This window comes from Panthera onca, chromosome C1 (assembly GCF_046562875.1).
Source record: "Panthera onca isolate mPanOnc1 chromosome C1, mPanOnc1 haplotype 2, whole genome shotgun sequence".
NCBI lineage: Eukaryota > Metazoa > Chordata > Mammalia > Carnivora > Felidae > Panthera > Panthera onca.
In genome coordinates this window covers 194,341,918-194,363,570 of record NC_138346.1, presented here as the reverse complement: position 1 = coordinate 194,363,570, position 21,653 = coordinate 194,341,918, and the positions used below count along the sequence as shown (strand labels likewise).

Here is a 21,653-nt window from a genome sequence, read left to right as displayed (position 1 = left end):
TTTTCTATCTTCCTAATCCACTCTCTTGACAATAACCTCGACTTCCACATCCCTATTTCCTTCTTTGCAAGATTGGCAAAGTTCCAATCTTGGGTAAATCAACCTATCAAACTGCCTTTTCTTGACAGGGTTGCTGAGAGCTGCTGAGGAGACTCACACACCTGCAGAGGTCAGTACCACTGTTATAAATTCATAGTCTCCATGTTCAGTGCTACCAGCAGTCTATTTCCTTACCTGCTTGGCCTTCTCCCAGCCTTCCTAATGGCTGTTTCAGACCTTTACCACTCTCTCCAAACCTCTGATTTTCCTGCCTACTACCTACCTATGCCCATTCCACCTACCTCTGCTTCTACTCTCAGCAAATAATCTACCCCACTTCAGAAAAACAGGCATGAGATTAGAACTACCACAATTTCCTTCTATTGAACCTACAAACCCACCTTTGCTACACCTATATTCACCTATTTCTTCCTTCCTATCATCATGAAGGAGATATCCCCTCCTGCTTAAGGCTAATCTTGGTCCTCTGTGCTCAGGATTCAAACGCACTCACCCTGTAAGACACTAGCTCTCAATGTGCGTTTCTCAGGCCAGCAGCATTGGCCTCTCCAGAACTTGTCACAAATGCAAATTCTCAGGCCTCACTCTAGACCTACTAAATCAGAAACTCTGGAATTGGGGCCAAACTGTTTTCAACAAGGCCTCCAGGTGATTCTGATGTATGCTAAGGTTTGTGAACCACCGCTTTATGGAATTATTTGTTGTTTATTCCCTTTCCTGTATTTTCAACCTCTTTCTCTAGTACAATGGTTCCCTTGCCTTGAAGAGCCTATGTGATTGCTTGCTCCTAGTACATTCTTGCCTCTCTCCAATCTATTCACCACACAGCAACACATCTGATCAAGTTATCCCCTACTTAAAATTCCTTAAATTTTTTTTAAAGTTTATTTATTTTTGAGAGAGGAGAGAGAGAGAGAGAGAGAGAGAGAGAGAGAGAGCATGAGCAGAAGAGGAGCAGAGAGAGAGGGAGACACAGAATCCGAAGCAGGCTCTAGGCTCTGAGCTGTCAGCACAGAGCCCAATGCGGGGCCTGAACTCACGAACTGTGAGATCATGACATAAGCCTAAGTCGGACGCTTAACCAACTGAGCCACCCAGGTGCCCCTCCCCTACTTAAAATTCTTTAATGACTTCTCACTGACCTGAAGATAAAGACCAAAATCTTAAGAAGGCCTTAAGGCTCTCCACAGCTCACAACCCTCCTTTTTCACCTTTGGCTTTCTTCGTTGAACAAGACCAGCCTCTCTCAACTTCTTGATCTTGCCACACTCTAGGGCACCTAACAAACTTTGAAATTGTTAGCTCTCTGCCTGAAATACTTTGCTTCTTTTCCAAACTCCTTCTACATCAAGTCTCAACTTAAACTTTCTTTACTTAAAGTACCTAACCATATCCCTTAGTCTCAATTAGGTCCCTGTTAGATGCTCTTCCAGCACTCTGCACTTATCCTCTTAAACCCATATCAAGCTTATAATTATTTAAGTATTATAATCATAATGTCTGTTTTCCTTGCCAGAGCATAAGCTCTGTTGGGGGAGAAATCCTGTCTATCTCACTTACTATAATATCCCCAGTGCCTAGCTTAGTGTAATACCTTGCACACAGGAAATGTGCAAAAAATATTTGCCAAATGACTGAGCCTTTGCATGCACTGTGCCTCTGTCCCCAGTGAAATCCTACACATCCTTCAAGAAATATATTAGGGGCGCCTGGGTGGCGCAGTCGGTTAAGCGTCCGACTTCAGCCAGGTCGCGATCTCGCGGTCCGTGAGTTCGAGCCCCGTGTCGGGCTCTGGGCTGATGGCTCAGAGCCTGGAGCCTGCTTCTGATTCTGTGCCTCCCTCTCTCTCTGACCCTCCCCCGTTCATGCTCTGTCTCTCTCTGTCCCAAAAATAAATAAAAAACGTTGAAAAAAAAATTAAAAAAAAAAAAAAAAAAAAAAAAAGAAATATATTAAAGATGGTTACCAGAAGGGAGGTGGGTGGGGGGCATACGTGAAATAGGTGAGCAGGATTAAGAGTATACTTATCTTGATGAGCACTGGATAATATATGGAACTGTTGAATCACTATAGTGTACACCTGAAACTACTATAACACTGTATGTTAACCACAGCGGAATTAAAATTTTTAAAAAGAAGATTATAATCTAGTGTAGGTAATAAACGCTTAAAGAGAAAAAAGAAATAAAATAAACATTTCTGGGGCACCTGGGTGGCTCAGTCAGTTAAGCGTCCAACTTCGGCTCAGGAAATGATCTCGCAGTTCATGGGTTCCAGACGCACATCGGGCTCTGGGCTGACAGCTCAGAGCCTGGAGCCTGCTTCAGATTCTGTGTCTCCCTCTCTCTCTGCCCATCCCCCACTCGTGTGCACACGCGCATGCGCGCGCTCTCTCTCTCTCTCAAAAATAACAAAAAATGTTTTTAATTAAAAATAATAATAATAAATTAAACATTTCTATGAAGTCTTCCCTGCATATACATACCACCTGCCTGTTCAAATGAATCACTTCCTCTTTTCTGTTCCTACTGTATTGTATATATAACTCTACTAATGCAATAGTTACACACTATTATAAATACTCAACCTTTGTGTTTGAGTCTCCACTACACTGTAAACTCCCTGAGGGCATGGACCACATCTTGCTCACTTTCTATCTCTAGTGCTTAGTAAAGTATCTGACATTAACAACAGATGTCTAATGTTTACAGGGCATATTAAACCTAAGACTGTATCTCTAATATTGCACTGAAAGGTTTTTTCCTAATATTAAATCTGCATTCCAATCCTAGGTTTGTTATTCATTAGCTACACAATCAAACTGTTTAACCTCTTTGGGCCCCAGTTTCCTCACTGGTAAAACAGGGCTAATAATACCAATTTGGGAATATTGCTATGAAAATCAAACAAAATGACATTGTACGACGATTAGCACACATAGTGCCTGGCATGTAGTAGCTTCCCCACTCTGGCTTCAACTTGGTAGAAACAACTAGGACAAAACAAATACAAAAATAAGTCACAGCAATCAAGGGAGGCTGAGCACAGAGTGAGTCATTCCTTTTAATCATTTGCCCAGGAAGATCAACAATGAAGAAACATAACAAGCAGAATAAACTCTACTGGTGGTATCTCCCTTGGCATACAAAGCTTGGTAAGAAGTCACCCCAGAAACCTCTTGGCTAATGGCCAGCTCTGGCTCCCCAGCTCAGTAAGTCTGGTCTTAGTCTGTGGTGCCAGGAATGGCACTTCAGACTGGAATAGAAACTACCTCATAAGGAAATGTATTTGTACGTGGGAGATGGGGAAGAGGGAGGACAGCTTGAATGTAACCATGTCAATCAAGTGTTTTGCAACCTGCCAGAAAATACTGCAGAATTGTTGGTGAAAACGGACACCACACAACTGCACTTACCTGTAGCCAAGAACCAGCTTAGACTAGATAATGAGCAGATTTCTGCTGTTACCAAAACAATGGTCAGACTTGTAATGCAGTGAACATCTCTAAGGTCCAACTATACTTGTAACATCTGGGCTGCACCCACAAAGATGACACCAAGCAGCTTTATACATATATTCCTCAGCATAGAGTGCTTCCCACAACCACCAGCTTCACTGCTCATGTGTGCCAAATGTGAAAACAGATTTAACAGTTTCTCTGCTCCTTATTCATAATATGCTTACCTCTGCAGAACCACTGGTATTCAGATCACCTACTTCCTTGGAGTCATTCATTTCAGAATGCTGTGTCACTGTATGTGTAGCTACTTCTTCACTGGGACTATCTCTCTTGCGAAGCTTCCTGATTAAGCTCTGCTGGTCACTAGAAGATACGGTGGGTCTGAGTGGAGCTCTGGGTGGATTCTGTCTTCTCCAAGATACCCTGCTCCAACCTAGCCCCAGAATATGTGGTTCATCTTCTTCAGGTGGATAGCCCAAACCATCTGCAGTTTGGAATTTTTTAAAAAACACCAGCATGGAATTGGAAGAGTCTGTCCTGAAAGTCTGGCAGCTCCGGGGCCTGCTGCAGTCTGCCTGAATGCACATCCCTTCTAACCACCAAAAGGCATGGCAGACAGAATCCTGGCAGCAAGCAGCCCAACACAACTGGAAAGAGGGGGTTCCTTCAAGAAGCCGGAGGTGATTTTCTCCCCCAGATCTCAGGCCAACTCCAAATTCTGTCTTCTCATGCTGGCACCTGCTCTCACTGGCATCTAAAAACAAGGAATGAAAACATTTTAAGAGGTAATAAAAACACACTACTGATCTGTAAAGTGTCCTGAACACCAACATTTAAGGCTATTTTGAATACTAGTTTTTAAGAAGGTGGGAAAGCTGTCTAGTAAGTGGAACAGAAGAAGCAAAATAGAGTGTTTTTTGGCTCAGGATACTTTAGCTTATAGAAGTACTGTTCCACATTCATCGGTGGTTCCCCTTCTCAATGAGTCCCTTCCACATAGACCTTTCATACAGAATTCCAGTTCATGAAAAAAGCAAGACAAACAAAATAGCTATTCTGGTGGAAGTGTATGGAGGGGTGGAAGGGGCAGAGTCCCACCACTTGACCTTCCACTCATGTCCTGGCCTTTCTCAGGGACAGTGCAAGCACTATGGGACCAGAAGAACAGGTAGTGGAACAGGATGGAATAGTCCACCCACCCCCACCCCACCCACTGAACTGGCAGCAACACAAACGGAGTATTCTTCACCTCCAACAGGTTACAGGTTCATCCATTTTCTAACCAACTGCTTGCCAGAGTCAGGTGGTTTTGCATATCATGGTATCAACCAGAGCTGATCAGTAGTCAGATTACCAAAAAGTTTAATCATGAGAGGGATTCTGCTAGAATGAACTTCCTACTGACAAGCCATGTCATGATAAGAAACAAAGGAACAGAAGTACAACAGTGACCTAGTATGGTTAACATAAATAACATGGTTCAAAATTGTGGATACTGTTGCTTATGGATAAACTTTTGGGCTACTGAATTACTTTAGGCATGGCATTTATTCTCCTGAAATATTACCTCACTTCTGTTTTATTAGATGAAGTTAAGTCAAAGCATGTTCTAAATGAAAGCTATTATACAGAGCTCATTTTAAGGTCTTAGTTATATAGGTATCTGTACCCAACTATGGTCAGGGTTATACAGGGCCAGAACCAGGGTGAGGCAAGATTGATGCCTCAGGCACAAAATTTAAGAAGGAATATATTCTCAGAGTCATGTAAGTACAGAGTTGGCTTACCCAACCTTGAGAGTGAGCACCTCCTTAAATTTTGTGCCTTATGTGTCTCTTTCTTCACCCTAGCTCTGGCCCTGGGGTTAGAACACAAAATATCTTGAAATTACACACAGAAAATATGCAGTAGAACCAAAACACTGAAGAGATGGATAATCATGTCTGCACATACACATAACTGAAAAAGGGCTATGAATAACCAGAGCGACAATGGAATAATCAGCCAAAGTCAGGGCACCTGGGTGGCTCAGTCGGTTAAGCGGCCGACTCTTGGTTTCAGCTCAGGTCACGATCTTATGGTTCATGGGTTCGAGCCCCATACTGGGCTCCGCGCTGAAGGTGCGGGGCCTGCTTGGGATTCTCTCTCTCCCTCTCTCTCTCTGCACTTCCCCTGCTTGTCTCTGTCTCTCTCAAAATAAATAAATCAACTTAAAAAAAAAAAAAAGAAGAAGAAGAATCAGCCAAAGCCAACTTGACTCCCAGGAAATACTTACAAAATGTCCAGCAGACTAAATGTGAACACCAGTCAACTGACAGATATGAGGAAAATAAAGGCAAGCTTCTGGATGACTGAGCAGGCGCTATGGAAGCCAATCTGCCATTGTTCATTAAAAGAAAAGAGACAGACATTGGCACGAACCTAACATCAGACAAGGCAATTTAGAAACCTAGAAAAAATAGAACTTCCTTAAGAAAAATGAAGAAATAGCAACTATGAAAAAAATGAAGCTACCAAGAGCTACAGAAATACCCCTCATATCCTCATCCACCTTCCCACACAGTAACCAATGGTATGAATCTTGGTTAACAGCTAAGTACACAGACTGTGTTGAAATCAATAAATTGTTACCTCAGTAACCACTGTCAGTCACCTTTATATCAACTTTCCCTCATTCTTCTCAGAGTAATTCTCTCATATTTAACACAGTGAAGAGGTCCACACAGATGAAAATAACCTGCACTTTTGTATAAGTCACTATTTCATTTAATTTTTAATATGTACCGTGACCTCCACTTTTGCTCCTGCAGGAGAAACTGCCATAGGACTTGCCCTCCCACCATGAGTAGCTAGAACGCTAGACAAAATATATGGAACAATTGTTTTTAGACCATGAACAACAAGTAGGTGATCCCAGAGAGAAAGGAAACAAACAAGGTGAGCCCTGTGACCACCAGGGCTTTCCGTACAGCATCATGCTCCAGATGGTGGCACAGGGAAGGAGAGAGCCCAAGCAGACTAGGGCAGACTTGCTGCACTGAGGAAACAGAGTTTGAGGTGACTGTGATAGCAAGAATTTTGGAACAAACAACCAGAAAGGAGGAAGCTACACAGATAAAGAGCTCCCGACAACTGGATAATGGTCCCTTTTCATCTTTGACTGACCACTAATTTACCCCAAGTGTAGGTTGAGATCACATGAGGGAAATTAGAATATATTTTGAACTGAATGAAAATGAAAACATAACATATAAAAATTCATGGGATGCAGTTAATGCAGCATTGAGGGAGCATTTAGTTTTAAACGCTTATTTAGAAAATAAGAAAAGTCTAAAATCAATCATCTAGAGAGACACACAAGGAGAAGGCCATGTGATGACAGAGGCAGAGACTGGAGAGATACAGCTACAAACCAAGGAACACCAATGACTGGAAGTGGCCACTAGAAGCTAAGAAGAGTTGAGGAAGGGCTCTACGCAGAGACTCAGAAGGAACCAACCCTTGATTTTGGACTTCTAGACTCCAGAACCATTGGTTTATCAGGATTTTCTGAAGAGCAGCTAAGGAGACAAAGGGCTCCCAGGCTACATTTACACATGTGGCTGTGACCTTTACCCAGACTGAACAGAGACACCTGGATGCCATTCAGTGGATACGTACAGGGATGTGATGCTGGAAAACTATGGGAATCTGGTGTCCAAGGGGCTTCTCTTTTTCAAACCAAAATTAATCACCCACTGGAGCAAGGGGTAGAGCCCTGGATGGAGGTGTGGAAAATTCTGCCAGGTGCCTGTACAGTCCAGGAGTACTGATTTGAAACAAAGATATCAGTCCTAAAGCAAAACGTTTCTGAAGGATCGTCTCTAGAAGAGTGAACATACAGTGTCATGATTGATAAAGGCCTGGAATGGGAGCACAGAAGCTCCACAGAGAAGTGGCACGGTAATGTGGGAAAGCCTTTAAATATAATTCTTCCGTTATCAGTCACCAGAAAAGTTACACAGGTGAGATAACCCATTAATGTAAAGAATGTGGGATAGTGGGGCACCCGGGTGGCTCAGTCTGATTAAGCGTCCGACTCTTGATTTCGGCTCAGGTCATGATCTTGTGATTCATGAGTTTGAAACCCACATTGGGCTCTGCGCTGTCGGCGCAGAGCCTGCTTGGGATTCTCTCTCTCCCCTCTTTGCTCCTCCCCCACTCACGTTCTCTGTCTCTCTCTCTCAAAATAAATAAATAAAGTTAAAAAAAAGAATATGGAATAGCCTTTATGAACAACTCATCTCATTTCCTTTAAGATTTTGTTTTAAAGTCTAGGGGCGCCTGGGTGGCTCAGTCAGTTAAGCCTCCTACTTCAGCTCAGGTCACAATCTCGCGGTCCGTGAGTTCGAGCCCCACGTCGGGCTCTGGGTTGATGGCTCAGAGCCTAGAGCCTGCTTCCAATTCTGTGTCTCCCTCTCTCTCTGGCCCTCCCCCGTTCATGCTCTCTCTCTGTCTCAAAAATAAATAAACGTTAAAAAAATTTTAAAAAAATAATAAAGTTTACTTATTTATTTTGAGAGAGAGAGGGTGCACAAGTGGGGAAGGAGCCGAGAGAGAGGGAGAGTGAGAATCCGAAGCATGCTCTGCACTGTCAGTACAGAGCCTGAGGCAGGGCTTGATCTCATGAACCATGAGATCATGATCTGAGCCAAAATCAAGTCGGACGTTCAACCGACTGAATCAGGTGCCCCAGCTCATTTCCTTTAAATCATCATAAAATTCACATGAACAAGTAACCTTATCCTCAAGGACTCAACAATTATCAATTGTCAGAGAATCCATTCTAGAGAGAAACCCCATAAATGCAACGAATGTAGAAAAGCTTTCAAAATGAACTTTATCCTTTTAAAGTCATCAGAGAATTCATACCAGTCAGAAACCCTACACATGAAAAGACTGCGGAAAAAGCCTTTGCTTAGAACCCAGGCCTTACTCATCATGAGAATGCATAGTGGAGAAGAGCCTTTTAAATGCAATGAAAAGCTTTCAGGGATAACTTAACTGTGTGGCACATCAGAAAATCCATACTGGTGAGAAATCACATTGGTGTAATGAATGTGGAGAAGCCTTTAGGAAGAGCTCAACCCTTATTAGTCATCAACGAATAGATACAAGAGAGAAACCCTACCACTGAAATAAATGTGGAAAATCAGGTATATATCCTTTGCTGGACATCAGAAAACTCACAGTGAAAAGAAACTCTACTGGTGTAATGACTGTGTGAAAATCTTTATGAAGAACTTATTGGATATGAGAATTCATACTGAACAAAAAGCCTATTACTGCAAGAAATATGGGAAAGCTTTCAGACACAGCTCAGGCCTTGCTGAACATCAGAGAATCTATATGGAGGAAAACCTCAGGAATGTAATGAAAGTAGGAAGACTTTTCCCCAAAGTTCAGCCCTTAAACAACATAAGAAAATTCATAACAAAGACAGAACCACCAATTGTAGTTAGTGTGGTAATTCACATCAAGTTAATTCCTTCTGAGCATCAAAGGGGAGACATTCAATAAATTACACAGGTAACAAAAATACTCTGTGCACGTCTATCCTGAAGAACTTCTCACATGTGACGATTTCATTACAGCATAGTTTGTACAGGTGAAATATATGAAAAACCTACATGTCTATCAACACAGATACAGTTACTCTAGAATGCTATGCAGCAACTGAAAACAATGAGGTAGAATCTATATACCGCAACAGAAAGAGTCCCATGATACTTTAAATTTTAAAAGCTGCAGAAATCTATGCCTGATGGGCTTATATATTTTTTTAAATGAAGCTTTTTTGTTTGTACATATGTATTATACACATTCCAAATGATCTAGAGAAAAAAAGGCCAAACTTTAAACAAAAAAATTTTTTTAATCAATGATCTATGCTTTCATCATAAAAGCTAGAAGGGTAAATTATACCCAAAATAAACTGAGAAGAGAAAAGCTAAAGATAAGAATAACCAATGAAACGAAAACAAATAAAAAACAGAAAAAAAAAAATCAATGAGACCAAAATCTGGTTGTTTGGAAGATCAACAAAACTGATAAAGCTCTAGTCAGACTGATGACAGGAAAAAAAAGAAAAAAAAAGACAGCAGTCACAAATTAACAATATCAGGAATGAAAGAAGGGGTATCACTACTGATTCAATAAACCAGGGGCAGCAAACTATGGCCCAAAGGGTAACTCTGGCTGCTGCCTATTATTGTAAATAAAGTTTTATTGGAACATAGTCACACTCATTTATGTATAAAATGTCTATGACTATTTTTGCTCCACAATGGCAGAGTTAACTAGCTGCAATAGAGTTTTTTCTTAAGACTCACAAAGCCTACAATGTTTACTATCTGGCCCTTTAAGAAAGTTTGCCAACCCCTGGTCCAAAGAATGTACTTTTGTTTGAACTATTAACTAATGAGTACAGCCTAAATTTAGACGTTAATTTATAGAAGACTGATAAGTTACAAATGATTTTGATTTTTACAGAGATGCAAATTGTTCCTGTCTAGTAAAAGATAAGCTCAAAGGTTTAATTAAGAAGGCACGTTTTCTTCCCACCTACCTATTACCTTTATTTCTTTATTCATTCATCCATTCAACAAATATTACAATGCATCTGTCTCATGCTAGGACTGCTTTGATGGAGATTATAATCTTAATTTAGACGGGGAAGACACAATTAAACAGACAATAATGAATGTAGGATTAAATTAGATTAAATACACATAATAATGAATACAGGATTGCAAACCAGCATAAGTGCTCTGAAGGAAAGAAATTCAGCCTTTATAGAATAAAGGTAGCTAAACCTGGAATTAACTGAACAGGTATACTATCGCACACGTGACATGCTATCAAAAATATTCACTGTGTGTTGTTTGAAATGAAAAAAATATTGGAAATAACTTACAAGCTTCTCAATAAGAACTGGTTAACTAAATTAAAGACGATCCATGCAGTTATAGGGATGAATAAAGCTACTTTATACAGTACTAATATGCAGTGGTATCTAGGGTACGTTATGTAGAAAAAGAAAAGTTCAGAGCAGTGTGCATAGTATGCTACAATTGGTGTAGGGAGAGAAAGAATATAATGTTTATGCATATATTTGCATAGACTATTTTTGGAAGAATAGTCAAGAAGTTGGCACAGTTGCTTTTAGTAGGGAAATGAGGTAGCTCAAAAGACTGAAGTGAGAGACTTGTCTGTTCACTAAATACCCTTTTTTACCTTTTGAATTTGTACAATGTACATGTAATATCTTCTGAAAGATAAATTTTAAAAATTTAAATAAACAGAAATTTCAATGGCTTCCCAAGGCTCTTAGAATGATAACCAAAAAAAATTTTTTTAATGTTTATTAATTTTAAGAGAGAGTGTGAGCAGGGCAGGAGCAGAGAGAGAGGGCGAGAGAGAATCCCAAGTAAGCTCGACACCATCAATGCAGAGCCGGATGCAGGGCTTGAACCCACAAACCATGAGATCGTGACGTGAACTGAAATTTAGAGTTGGATGCTCAACCAACTGAGCCACCCAGGTGCTCTGATAACCAGAATTCTTAACAACCTAAGAAGATCCTGTATGATCTAGACCATGCCTACCTTTCTGGCCCCAACTTGTATCATTGCTCTCCCTCTGTCGTGCTCCAACTCACCAGGCTTCTTTCATTCCTCAAATGGACTATGCTCCCTCTCCTAACTGGGCTTTGCGCATGCTGCACTCTCTAGTGGGAACTCTCTTGTCTCCCTTCTTTACCCAGTTAACTCCTCTTATGAGATATCAGTCCAGCCATCATTTCTTCAGAGAAGACTCTATGCCAGGTCAGGTCTCTCCGCTTACACACTCTTTGGGCCCTGTTGCCCCTTTCCTTCAAAACAATTATAACACATAAAATTACATTTCTTTGTGCGATCATCTGCTCAATGTCTTCCCCACCCCACCCCACACTGTAAGCTCTAGGATGACAGGACCATGTCTGTTTTGTTTTTTTTTCTCTCACCACTGTACCTCCAACTCTAGCATGAGATTAGCACATTACACTGCAGGTGCCCCAAAATATCTTTTTCAAACCTTTTTTTTTAATGTCTATTTATTTTTGAGAGAGAGAGCGCGCGCGTGTACACACACACACACACACACACACACACACACACACACACATATGGGTGAGTGGGGGAGGGGCAGAGAGAAAGGGAGACATAGAATCTGAAACAGGTTCCAGGCTCTGAGCTATCAGCGCAGAGCACGATGCAGAGCTCAAACTCACAAACCATGAGATCACGACCTGAGCCGAAGTTGGATGTTTAACCAACTGAGTCACCCAGGCACCCCCCAAAATATCTTTTTGAATAAATGCACAAATAAATGCACATATGCATGCATAAAGTATTGAAAGAATCCATGAGTAAACTGTCAGGAAACCAGGTGGCCTGATATCAGGTGGGTCATACTGAAGACATCCAGGCTGATAACAAGACTTCAAAAAGAGATGAGGCCCATATGCCACAATAAATGAGGGGGGGTGAATGATGGTTGGTAGATGAATAATGATTAGGGAAGGGTAGGAAGTGGTATAAACCTCAAAGAGCAGAACTTTTTCCATGACACTGGAGGAGTACTGTTCAAGAAGTGACAGTGACGAATGATGAGGACATCAGTTCCACCTCCAAATTCAGAGGTACATGGGATATGGAAGAATGAGCAACCATCGCCTGCAGGCTAGAGGGAAAACCATGTCTTCCTCCAAGAGAAAGCCAGATCTATCTAATATCTTAACTCACAAGTTTCAGTATGAGAGGATTTAATAATGCAATGGATTCTTATCACAGTTAAAAAGTTGGGAAGGGAGGGTGGTAAATGTGAGTGAGTTGAAAAACACAGAGTTATTCAGGAATGTCATGTCAGACTCACACAAATCACAACGGTTAGGTACTTTCTAGCAAGAAAAAAGGAGAGGATGGAAAATTATGATGATGAACTGATGACAGGGTTGCTGCCTATCCATCCTCGGTACAAATGGTGAAAGTTGTGAGGCAAATCACAGAGGTACTGTGGAATCTGGGGGAACAGATTTAGACTCAGGAGAAATGGTTAAGGAAATTTATGGGAATTACAAGGTTGAAGGGAAAGCAGCAAAAAATTCTAATTATCTGGTTGTTGCTAGCAGCTCTGGTCAAATCCAGATCTTTGAAAGAAGAGGAGATAAAAGTGGGGGTGGGGGGAGGGAGCTATAAGACTGGTCTGACCTGCAAAGGTCTTCTTTTGCTTCCATGGCTCCCTGAAGAATGTCACATAAGCTACACAACTATGTGGCAGCATAAAAGAGAAACGCAAACATTTCCCCTGCTTTGTGAGGTGACCTGGAAGCCTCAGTTAGAGATCTTACCATTACTCTGGGCTGGAGAGAACCTGTTCAGTGAGGGAAGGAACAACCTGGGGGTTCACACAGGATATTTCAGACTCTCTCTACCTCACTTGTACCTTTTGATTGACGTATTCTTACAATTATTACTAAAGCTTAGTAATGACGGTTAAGATCTCTGATTCATCTGAATCTTAACTGACAATTTGATCCTTTGTCTTAGCTCAAGGGAATAGAGAGCCTGGGAAAGGACAAATGGTCAGAAGCACTTAAGTCTTTGACAGTGACCAAGAGTAAAAACAAATGTAAGGTCTGGGGCAGGTTAACTGTCTATGGCATTGCTAAGAAAATTAATCTCAGTCAGGAGTGGAGGTACTCTGATCTCTCAGTTCACATGTTTACTTAGCAGGATTTTGACTGAGTTATTTTTTTTTTATTAAATGTTATTTAATGTTGCTACATTATGTGTTCAATAATAAAAATATGGGGGAAAACCAGTTCTTTTCCATCTATTCAGTAGATCATAATTCATAATTTAGCCCTCTTAGAGGGCTAAAAGACATGGGATCCAGATTCAGCTCTAGATCAATCATTTACTACAATTTAACCTTTGGAAAGTAATTTAACCTAAGATTCAATTTTCATTGTTTTCATTGTTGTTACTCTTGAGAAAAAGAGTTCATCAGAGGAGGAAGCAGGGGAGCACTGGTAGAGTCAATATTGGATTCTAGAAGTAACTTGGATAAAAGGTAAGATGAAAATAAGCTCCAATTTTAGATCAGTTCCTCTCCTGCCCACGCCGTCATAGCCTGGCTCCGCTCCCAGGGCCTAAGCAAAAGCAATATTAAATCCTTACAAAAGAGGGCTTACATAGAACCTTAGGCTGAAAACCCTTTGGGAAAGTCTGGAACTCACTCCTGGTAGAAGCATGTAGAAAGCTTACCCAGTGGAGAACAGGAGGGCAGAGCCAATCCCTTTCCTTCTAAAGCCATGGCAAAGCAGAGAATACAGGGCTCCCATATGTATTATTTGGAGAATCCCCAAAACAGGAAGCTCTGGAACTAGCAATACTTACTTATTATTACCGCCTCTCAAAATACAAAATTCTAATAAATCTAGCACAAAATCTAGACCAGGTTTCATAATCCCCAGCAGCAGAGTGGAGAAGTCTATAGAAAAAAAAAAATTATTACCAGTGGAAATTCATCAAATACTTTAGGAAGCTGTGAACAACTCTAGAAATACTTACAGACAATGCTGTTACCTCTGGCATTTGTAATTCTCAGGTAACAAGCCTGACTCTTCCAGATAACTTGGAAACTTCAGAGTTTCCAAGACAGAGCTGGCAACCAAGAAGGAAGCAGATACAGAACACCCACTACTTTAGGAACCATACTGTTATGGTCATTGGGAATTCATACTTAACCAAATTCATCAAACTGAATCCCAATGGAAGGACTGACATGGTAGAAACGAGAGTAGAGAGAACACCCCGTCAGTGTTATTAAAAAAAAAAAAAAAAAAAAAAAAAGAACAGTTGGTAAATTCTTCTCTTGGGGGACAAAGGGAAACCAAGTTTCTGTGGATAATAATGAATGCATGGTAAGAACATTATGCAAGCAAAATTTGCACTTACTTTTAATATTCATTCAAATTAAAATTTCAGAATTTTACAGTATGGTCAAGAATCCATTCAAAGCTTTCCTTTGATTATTATACCTGTAATGAACTATTATCAAGCAGTAAAGCAGAAGCCCTAAATTTGGTGAAGTCAGTGACTGAACTATGGCTCCACACCAACTGTCTTCCTGCGGCTATAATCAAAAGCATGCATTCTTTTAGAAGCAATAGGTCTTAGCCAAGATGGCTGCCATATGAAAAGCAGACAGCAGGGATATTATCAATCCCCAAAACAACTGACAGGAACCGTTCAAATGCAAACCACCTCAGGGGGCACCCTCCACCTTCCTTTTGACTGTCAGCATGTCTATCACCTGCACACCCACTAACAAACAAACACAAAAATGGTTCCAGTGACTCTCCACACCAGTTCTCTCCCACAGTGGGGTAGCATATTCAGAAAGCAAAGCAGAGGTGGTAACTAAATCCTCTGAAGGGCACAATCAGATATTATGAAGTTTGGAAAAAGCCAGGGTAATAACTGGTGCCCTCTCTCCTCTTCAAAAGGCCCAACACTTTTTTCCTCAACTGCACACAGGTTAGAATGAAAGGTGGCAGCGGCCTCACAAAGCAGCCCTTTGAAAAGAAAATAATTACCATTCATTGCCTTTGCTGTGTGCCTAGCTTTGTTAAGAGCACAGTTTGTTAAATGTTGTGGTGTAGGTGATTTGCTGAAACTAAACTAACTGCTACACAAGAATCAATAGGCTTTGTGTCCATATTCTGACTCCTTTTCCTTGACAACATGTAATATTTCCATTTTTCCCAAAGACCATTCTGATCAAAGACAAACTCCCCATGGAACCAGCTGCCCAACAGATGTCTCACAGCCACTGTTCACATTAACTCCTGATTGCCTGCTAGATGGAAAACAAGCTTCCAGCGACTCAACCACAAAACCTGAGTCCTATAGCACTTCTCTGATTAAGCGTACTTGGAAGAGTAACTCGCCTCCTGTAAGACTGTCGCTAAAGAAGCCTTGAAAGTACTGGATTGCGGCAAACTGCTGAAGAGAAAAATCATAACATCTCCTTAGAAGATGGTAATATTTACATGCAAAAGAGGGGGAAAAGGTTCTTTTAATCTCCTATTTAAGGCAGAATATGGACACTTTAAAGGACCTATGAAAACCCCCCTCATTTAATCTTGGTTTGATGAAAAAATACATCCAATCTCCAAGGTGAGGTTCATACAGAACCGTCTGGAAAACTGAGTTAAAAAAACATTGTTTCCAAAAGAAAATCCCATATCAAGATCAATACCCTTACTCCATCTAACCCCATCTTCTGTCCCTCACCCCATGGGTTGAGGCTTTGGCCCCTGAAATAAAGACTGCCGGGGTCTGAATCTCTATACAGTCAACTTACTAGCTGTGTCATCCTGGGTCCCATTTCTTGGTTCCTTCACAAGTAAAAACAGGAATGATGGAATGATGGTAACAGTACCTAAACTCACAGGGTTATTATAGATATAAAAGAAGGTAATCTATGCAAAGTACTTAACACAATGCCTGGTATGTAGTTAAAGCTCAGTATATATTAGCTGCCATTACTTCTGTTGTTCCAACAGTGCATTTCAGCACAGGTACCCTCCTTCCAGAAAGCCTTCTTTGATGAAACCTTTACCCCCAGATTCCTCTCTGCATATCCTCTATCACAGTATTTCTCCCACTGGATCATATCCCTTTGCTTACCTCACACACTCTGCCCTGTTGAAGTGCTAGAGTTGTATGTTGTAACTCTATATTTGTAGGCACAGTAAAACGCTTGGCATGTAGAAGGTGTTCAAAGAATTGTTTAATTTTAAACATTTACCCAATATTGAAATAAATTTATGCTATTTTTTAAACTAACAAAATCTAGCAAAAGATGTCAGCTCCACTACTTGACTACTTGAATTGTAGTCGTTCGAATCAGCTCCTTAATCGTAATTAAATTTCCTTGGCTAAAAGAAGGCAGGGACAGGAGAGAAAAGCAAAGTTCTCAGCTCACTAAGAAACGAGAACTGGCTTTCCGGGTTAAATTGGAGAGAGCACTGAATGGGAGGTATGATGAGATGTACAAAAAGAAACCGAAGAAAAGCGAAATGGATTAAGAGATCTTTGCGTCTAAAGTAACCAGCTAGAAAACAGCCTTTCCTGCCTACACTGAAACATCCTTTCAAACCACAAAGCAATCTTTCCTCGTGAAAGGACCAACCACATTTCAGTTCCCCAAGCTATCTATTTCAGAACACGCCAAAGGAAGGACAGGCTTTCACCATAGAACTTTCTGAACAAAGTGGCAGTGGAAAATAGTTGCCAGTTCACCTAGACAAACAGCCATCCATCACAGATGACATCTAGATCCATTCAATTTTCCTTCTCCCAAGCAATAATGGGAAGGAAAAGAAAAAAAAGCTCAAGTTCTGGTCACCTAGGTGGAAAGACAGAAACCAGTCTATAACAATTCTAATGCCTATAGCTTTTACCTGATATTTATTTTAAAAATCAGAAGTTTGGGGTGCCTGGGTGGCTCAGTCAGTTAAGTGTGCGACTTCAGCTCAGGTCATAATCTCGCAGTTCGTGAGTTCGAGCCCCACATCAGGCTCTGTGCTGACAGCATGGAGCCTGGAGCCTGCTTTGGATTCTGTGTCTCCCTCTCTCTCTGCCTTTACCTCACTCATGGTCTCTCTCTCTCTCTCTCTCTCTCTCCCAAAAATAAACATTAAAAATTTTTTTTTGAAAAAATAAATAAAAATCAGAAGTTTGCATTAACTAGATACAGTTGCTATTAATTTCAAAGACCTTTCTGTTAAGGTTTAGTCCAAAGCCATTTTTACAACCAAGCTATAAGTGAGAATATTAATCAAAATAGTGGTATAGCTGAAAATAGCTCTCCTGCCATAAAGTTACCTGTTCAAAAATGATCCAGTCATCAAGCCTTTATAATATTTAAAGGAAGATTGAAGGCAAATGATTAAACCATATACTTAAAAACAAAACAAAACAAAACAAAAAACACCTGTAACTAGGGGGTTACATTGCTGAATATAATATACTCAGAATCTCCTGCTTCGCTTTTTCTCCCACCACCTTATGACTAAAAGACTCTGGAGAATGCTGTCAGCAAGAAACGCACGCCTCCAAGCCACAGCATGAAAGAACGAACCCACACCTCTCCAAGTAACACAGGCTTTGTACTTCAAAAAGCACAGGTATCAAATGATAACAGATAAACTTCAGCCTATACATAAAAGTGGTTCTAAAAAGAAACGTTTTTTTTATAGAGAAAGCCCCCAGGTATGGTGTCACGAATCTAGCAATTCCCTACATGGCCCACTTGTAGAGGTTATTGTTAAAAAGCTGCAGCTGACTGCTGTCTCTGACTGCAGGGCTGATAAATTATTTGCATTCATCACAATCATACCAACCTTCTCTGGAAACCCACACAATGAACCTTGAATCAGAGCCCTGCTTTGTTTTTCAGGAAGGTTTTAAAATTTTTTTTGCTGGTTGATTTGGTTTTCTAAAGAGAAGGTCATTTGGAGGACTGTGGCAGAGGGATGTAAATTATATAAAATAGCAGTGAGCTTGGGAGGAAATAAGGAAATAAGGGAGCAAGCCATGAAGTGCTCTTTCAGCAGATATGGCCAATAGAGGAAAAGTTTGTGTCAATTTATCCATTAAAAATCTCTCCTTTTGGAGTATTATGTAAGTGTCATAAAAAAAAAAAAAAACTGCAGTGGGCTGAACTGGGCCATGTGAGGACTCAATACAACCAAGCTTCGAATACTTAAATATCTTAAACCACTTTTTGCTTATAGCAAATAAAATGCAGAGCTGCAGATGCTTCCTCATCTGTGTGTAAATGAAAGCAAAACTGTGTGAGTAGTTAGTATTCTTAGAATTTTTGAGAGCCAGTTTATTTAAATTAAATCAAAGCCAATCTGTATCTGTACAGAAATAATTTTCTCAGGGCTCTTGTTCTCTAGACTTTATAGAGCTGTACATACTCTTCTCTCTACCTCTCCCTCTGAGATCAAGAAGTGAAAAGAGCTCTCCAGGTCCAAAACCACTTCACATGAATCTGGGAGAAGGAAGTTCAAAGGGATCAGAGTATCATTCGTCTTAGCAGCCCATTATAGAACAGGGTTCAACACTTCCCTGCCCGGTTCTTTGTGTTCCCATAGCACATCTTGGAATTTATCATGTTTCTTTATGTTTCTATATCTATCTCTGCTTCCATAGTGTGAACTCTCTGATGACAGGAACTGGGTTTTATTTAGCTGGAGACAGTGTCTGTTGACCTGAATTGTATGTTTCTACAGTATGTACATAACACCCAGATTTTATCATCAAGTGATTTCAATTAAACATCCTAGAGAAGGTATTAAAAAGGCAGTAAGCATATAAGACAACACATATGAAGAACTAGGGATCGCAAATACTAGGAAAGTGCCATCTAGTTAAAGTCATCTATATAACGCAGCACCAACATTCAGATAATTTGGTATTGTTTGGTTTATTTATTGTAGTCATGTGGCTTTTAATAGATTTCATTTTGATGACATGTACTTACATGTATCTTTCTCTTATACCTCCATTTTCAAATTCATTGTAATACACATTCTACTGACAGAAATAAAAATTGGGGCCAAATGGTCAACACCTCCCACTACCAAATTATCCAGTACAGACTCCCTCTAGCCACAGAGAAACTGACCTTTCCTTATCATCACCTAAAATAGCAATATTATTCCGCTGCTTCAAAAATGTCATTAATTCTAGGTGGGGCAATAAGGATATCCAAGTACGTGTGTGTGTGTGTGTGTCTCTCTCTCTCTCTCCCTCTCACACACACACACACACACACACATTCCCCATAGGCACACAGGAAACTCCTTGAAAACACATCATACACAGGGCCTTCACTCTTTACCTCTTCCTTCCCACTGACACAGGCAGCCATGCTGCCAAGGCAGCAACCCCCACGTGAAATATGAGAGTGGAGGCGAAACAGCTCAATCAAAACAGCCTGGAAAGGAAAGGAGGGTATGCGTGTCAGTGAAAGTCTCCGTGGAAAGGCCAGACAAGTTTTGCTTCTGCCTTGACCATCCTAGGCACATAGCCCTGCTCAAGGTCTGCTTACCTGAGCTTAAAGGCCAAGCCCTCCCTTTAACCTTTCATAGAATAGGTAACATGAAAATTCACCCCAGTATTTGAAAAGTGCATTGTGAGAAATGTCAGGGTGCGGCTCGTGAGCATACCCCGGAGAGAACAGCTGACAGGCTTTTTGAAAATAAGCAGTTCGGGACTGATGAAATAGAAGGCACAGGTAGAAGAGAAGCTCAGCACTGCTTCAGCACTTGGGGGCTGTTTTGCTTCAGGCTAAAAGCCACAGACTGACCCAGCAGGATGCAGATTACTCAACTTTCTGAAATGGAATCTGGCTCTTCAGCTTCTCTCCACAAGGTCCCTTCATTTATTCTGATTAAGACTCACTCATTTTACCTGGCCTACTTCCATAAGCCTCCAGCTGACTCAGGTTGCCCCCAGTTAAGGACAATAAACACTGAGCTGTATTCACGTTCACACGCGCGTGCGCGCGCACACCAGAGGAGTCATTTCTTTTAAAAGCCAGTCCTGTCAAACTTTTAAGCCTGAATCTGAAATTAGAGTAGAGAAGTAAAACCAAATCAATATAATTCCCCACCTCCCAGGTCTGGTAATACTAGACATTCTCCTATTACCTACAAGTGAGAGAATCCACGAGCAGACATTTATTTCAAACGCAAATGTGCTGCTGGATTAGAATCAAAACATAATGTTAAGCCAGTTGGAAGAAAGACAGCATTCCTAAAAATTCTGTCATTTAGTGGAAGGGTTTAAAAAGGGGAACTGAGGTGAGCTACATGGGCACTCACCTTAGCGGCAGAGTCTGAAGTTGATGGAGTTTCAGATAGGCCTTGGCCAGCATTCCTGTCTGCTTTTGTTTCTCCTAGAACAGTGTCTGTGATGGTTAATGCGCCATTCAGGATATTCTTAACTCCTGCTTATCTTAAGGTATTTTACAGTTTCCTTTTGTGATTGACCAGAGAAATTCAGAATTTGTATAATCTGGTGCTTGTCTGATACTAAGCCCTGGAACTGTTCACCAGAGGGCCTGAGTAACCAACCTGATGCCGAAAAGGCAGGAGCACACTGATGCAGAAAAGAGTTTCCAGAGCTCACTGGTTGGGTATACGTAATACTTATGAAGTCACCAGAGGACAAACGCTTCCAAGTTAGGGGCAAAGGCTGCAGCTGTCACACTGTCCCCAAATCTCCAGATAACCACCTTCACCGCTTATCTGGGGCCATGGGTTATTAATGGTGGAGCAAGCCAGCTGGATTGAAAGGAAAGATGGAAACATATTGTAGACAGGGGCTTCACCCACACAATTATGAGCAGAAGGTTACTCTACTGAGACCAGACATCAAATCACCTAGTCTCCTACATTTCTAGGATTTTGCAAGAAGAACTGGGTCTCCACTGTCATTGAATTACCCTGGGACCCTAGGGAGGCCTCAGCCTCTCTGAAGGGAATCTTGATGCCAGTAACATCATCCTTTCAAAGAGATTTTCTGTTCCTTAGGAATGGCAAAGGAATCAACATACTGCACACTCCATGAGGGCAGAGACCATCTCTCTCTGACTCACCACTGTATCTCTAATGCCCAGGATTGTAGGTACCCCAAAAAAACGTTTTGAAGAAAGGGACTAACTCTGGCAAGCTACTTCTGACACAAAATCCAAAAGTGCTATTGAACCAGCCACAGTCAATGCAATAACCTGGCCTATCACACGGCCTTGCCAAGCATGGGCACATCAACAGTTTTGGGGAAAGTGAACCAGGGCTCAGGGTCAGGTGGTGTCATGATAGCAGAACAGAGTCCTCTTCCAGAGGAAAAGTATCCTTGGCTGAAAGAGGAAACAAGTAGTCAGTCATGCTCCTTAGTGGAATTTTATAATCATGGAAAACACACAATGTAGCTCATCCTACCACGGCTTCCACCAACCTCAGGCC

At 41.1% G+C, this 21,653-nt stretch overlaps 1 protein-coding gene across 6 annotated transcripts in view; it reads right to left on the bottom strand.

The window, feature by feature from the left end:
- The window catches only part of KIAA0319L (KIAA0319 like), a 95,967-nt gene that overhangs the window by 61,454 nt on the left and 12,860 nt on the right, over window positions 1-21,653 (bottom strand). For all 6 annotated transcript variants that reach the window (XM_060622174.3, XM_060622173.3, XM_060622177.3 and 3 more), the window contains exon 3: window positions 3,745-4,274. In XM_060622174.3, coding sequence (XP_060478157.1) covers window positions 3,745-4,274 — 530 coding nt within the window. The remainder of the gene's footprint in view (window positions 1-3,744; window positions 4,275-21,653) is intronic.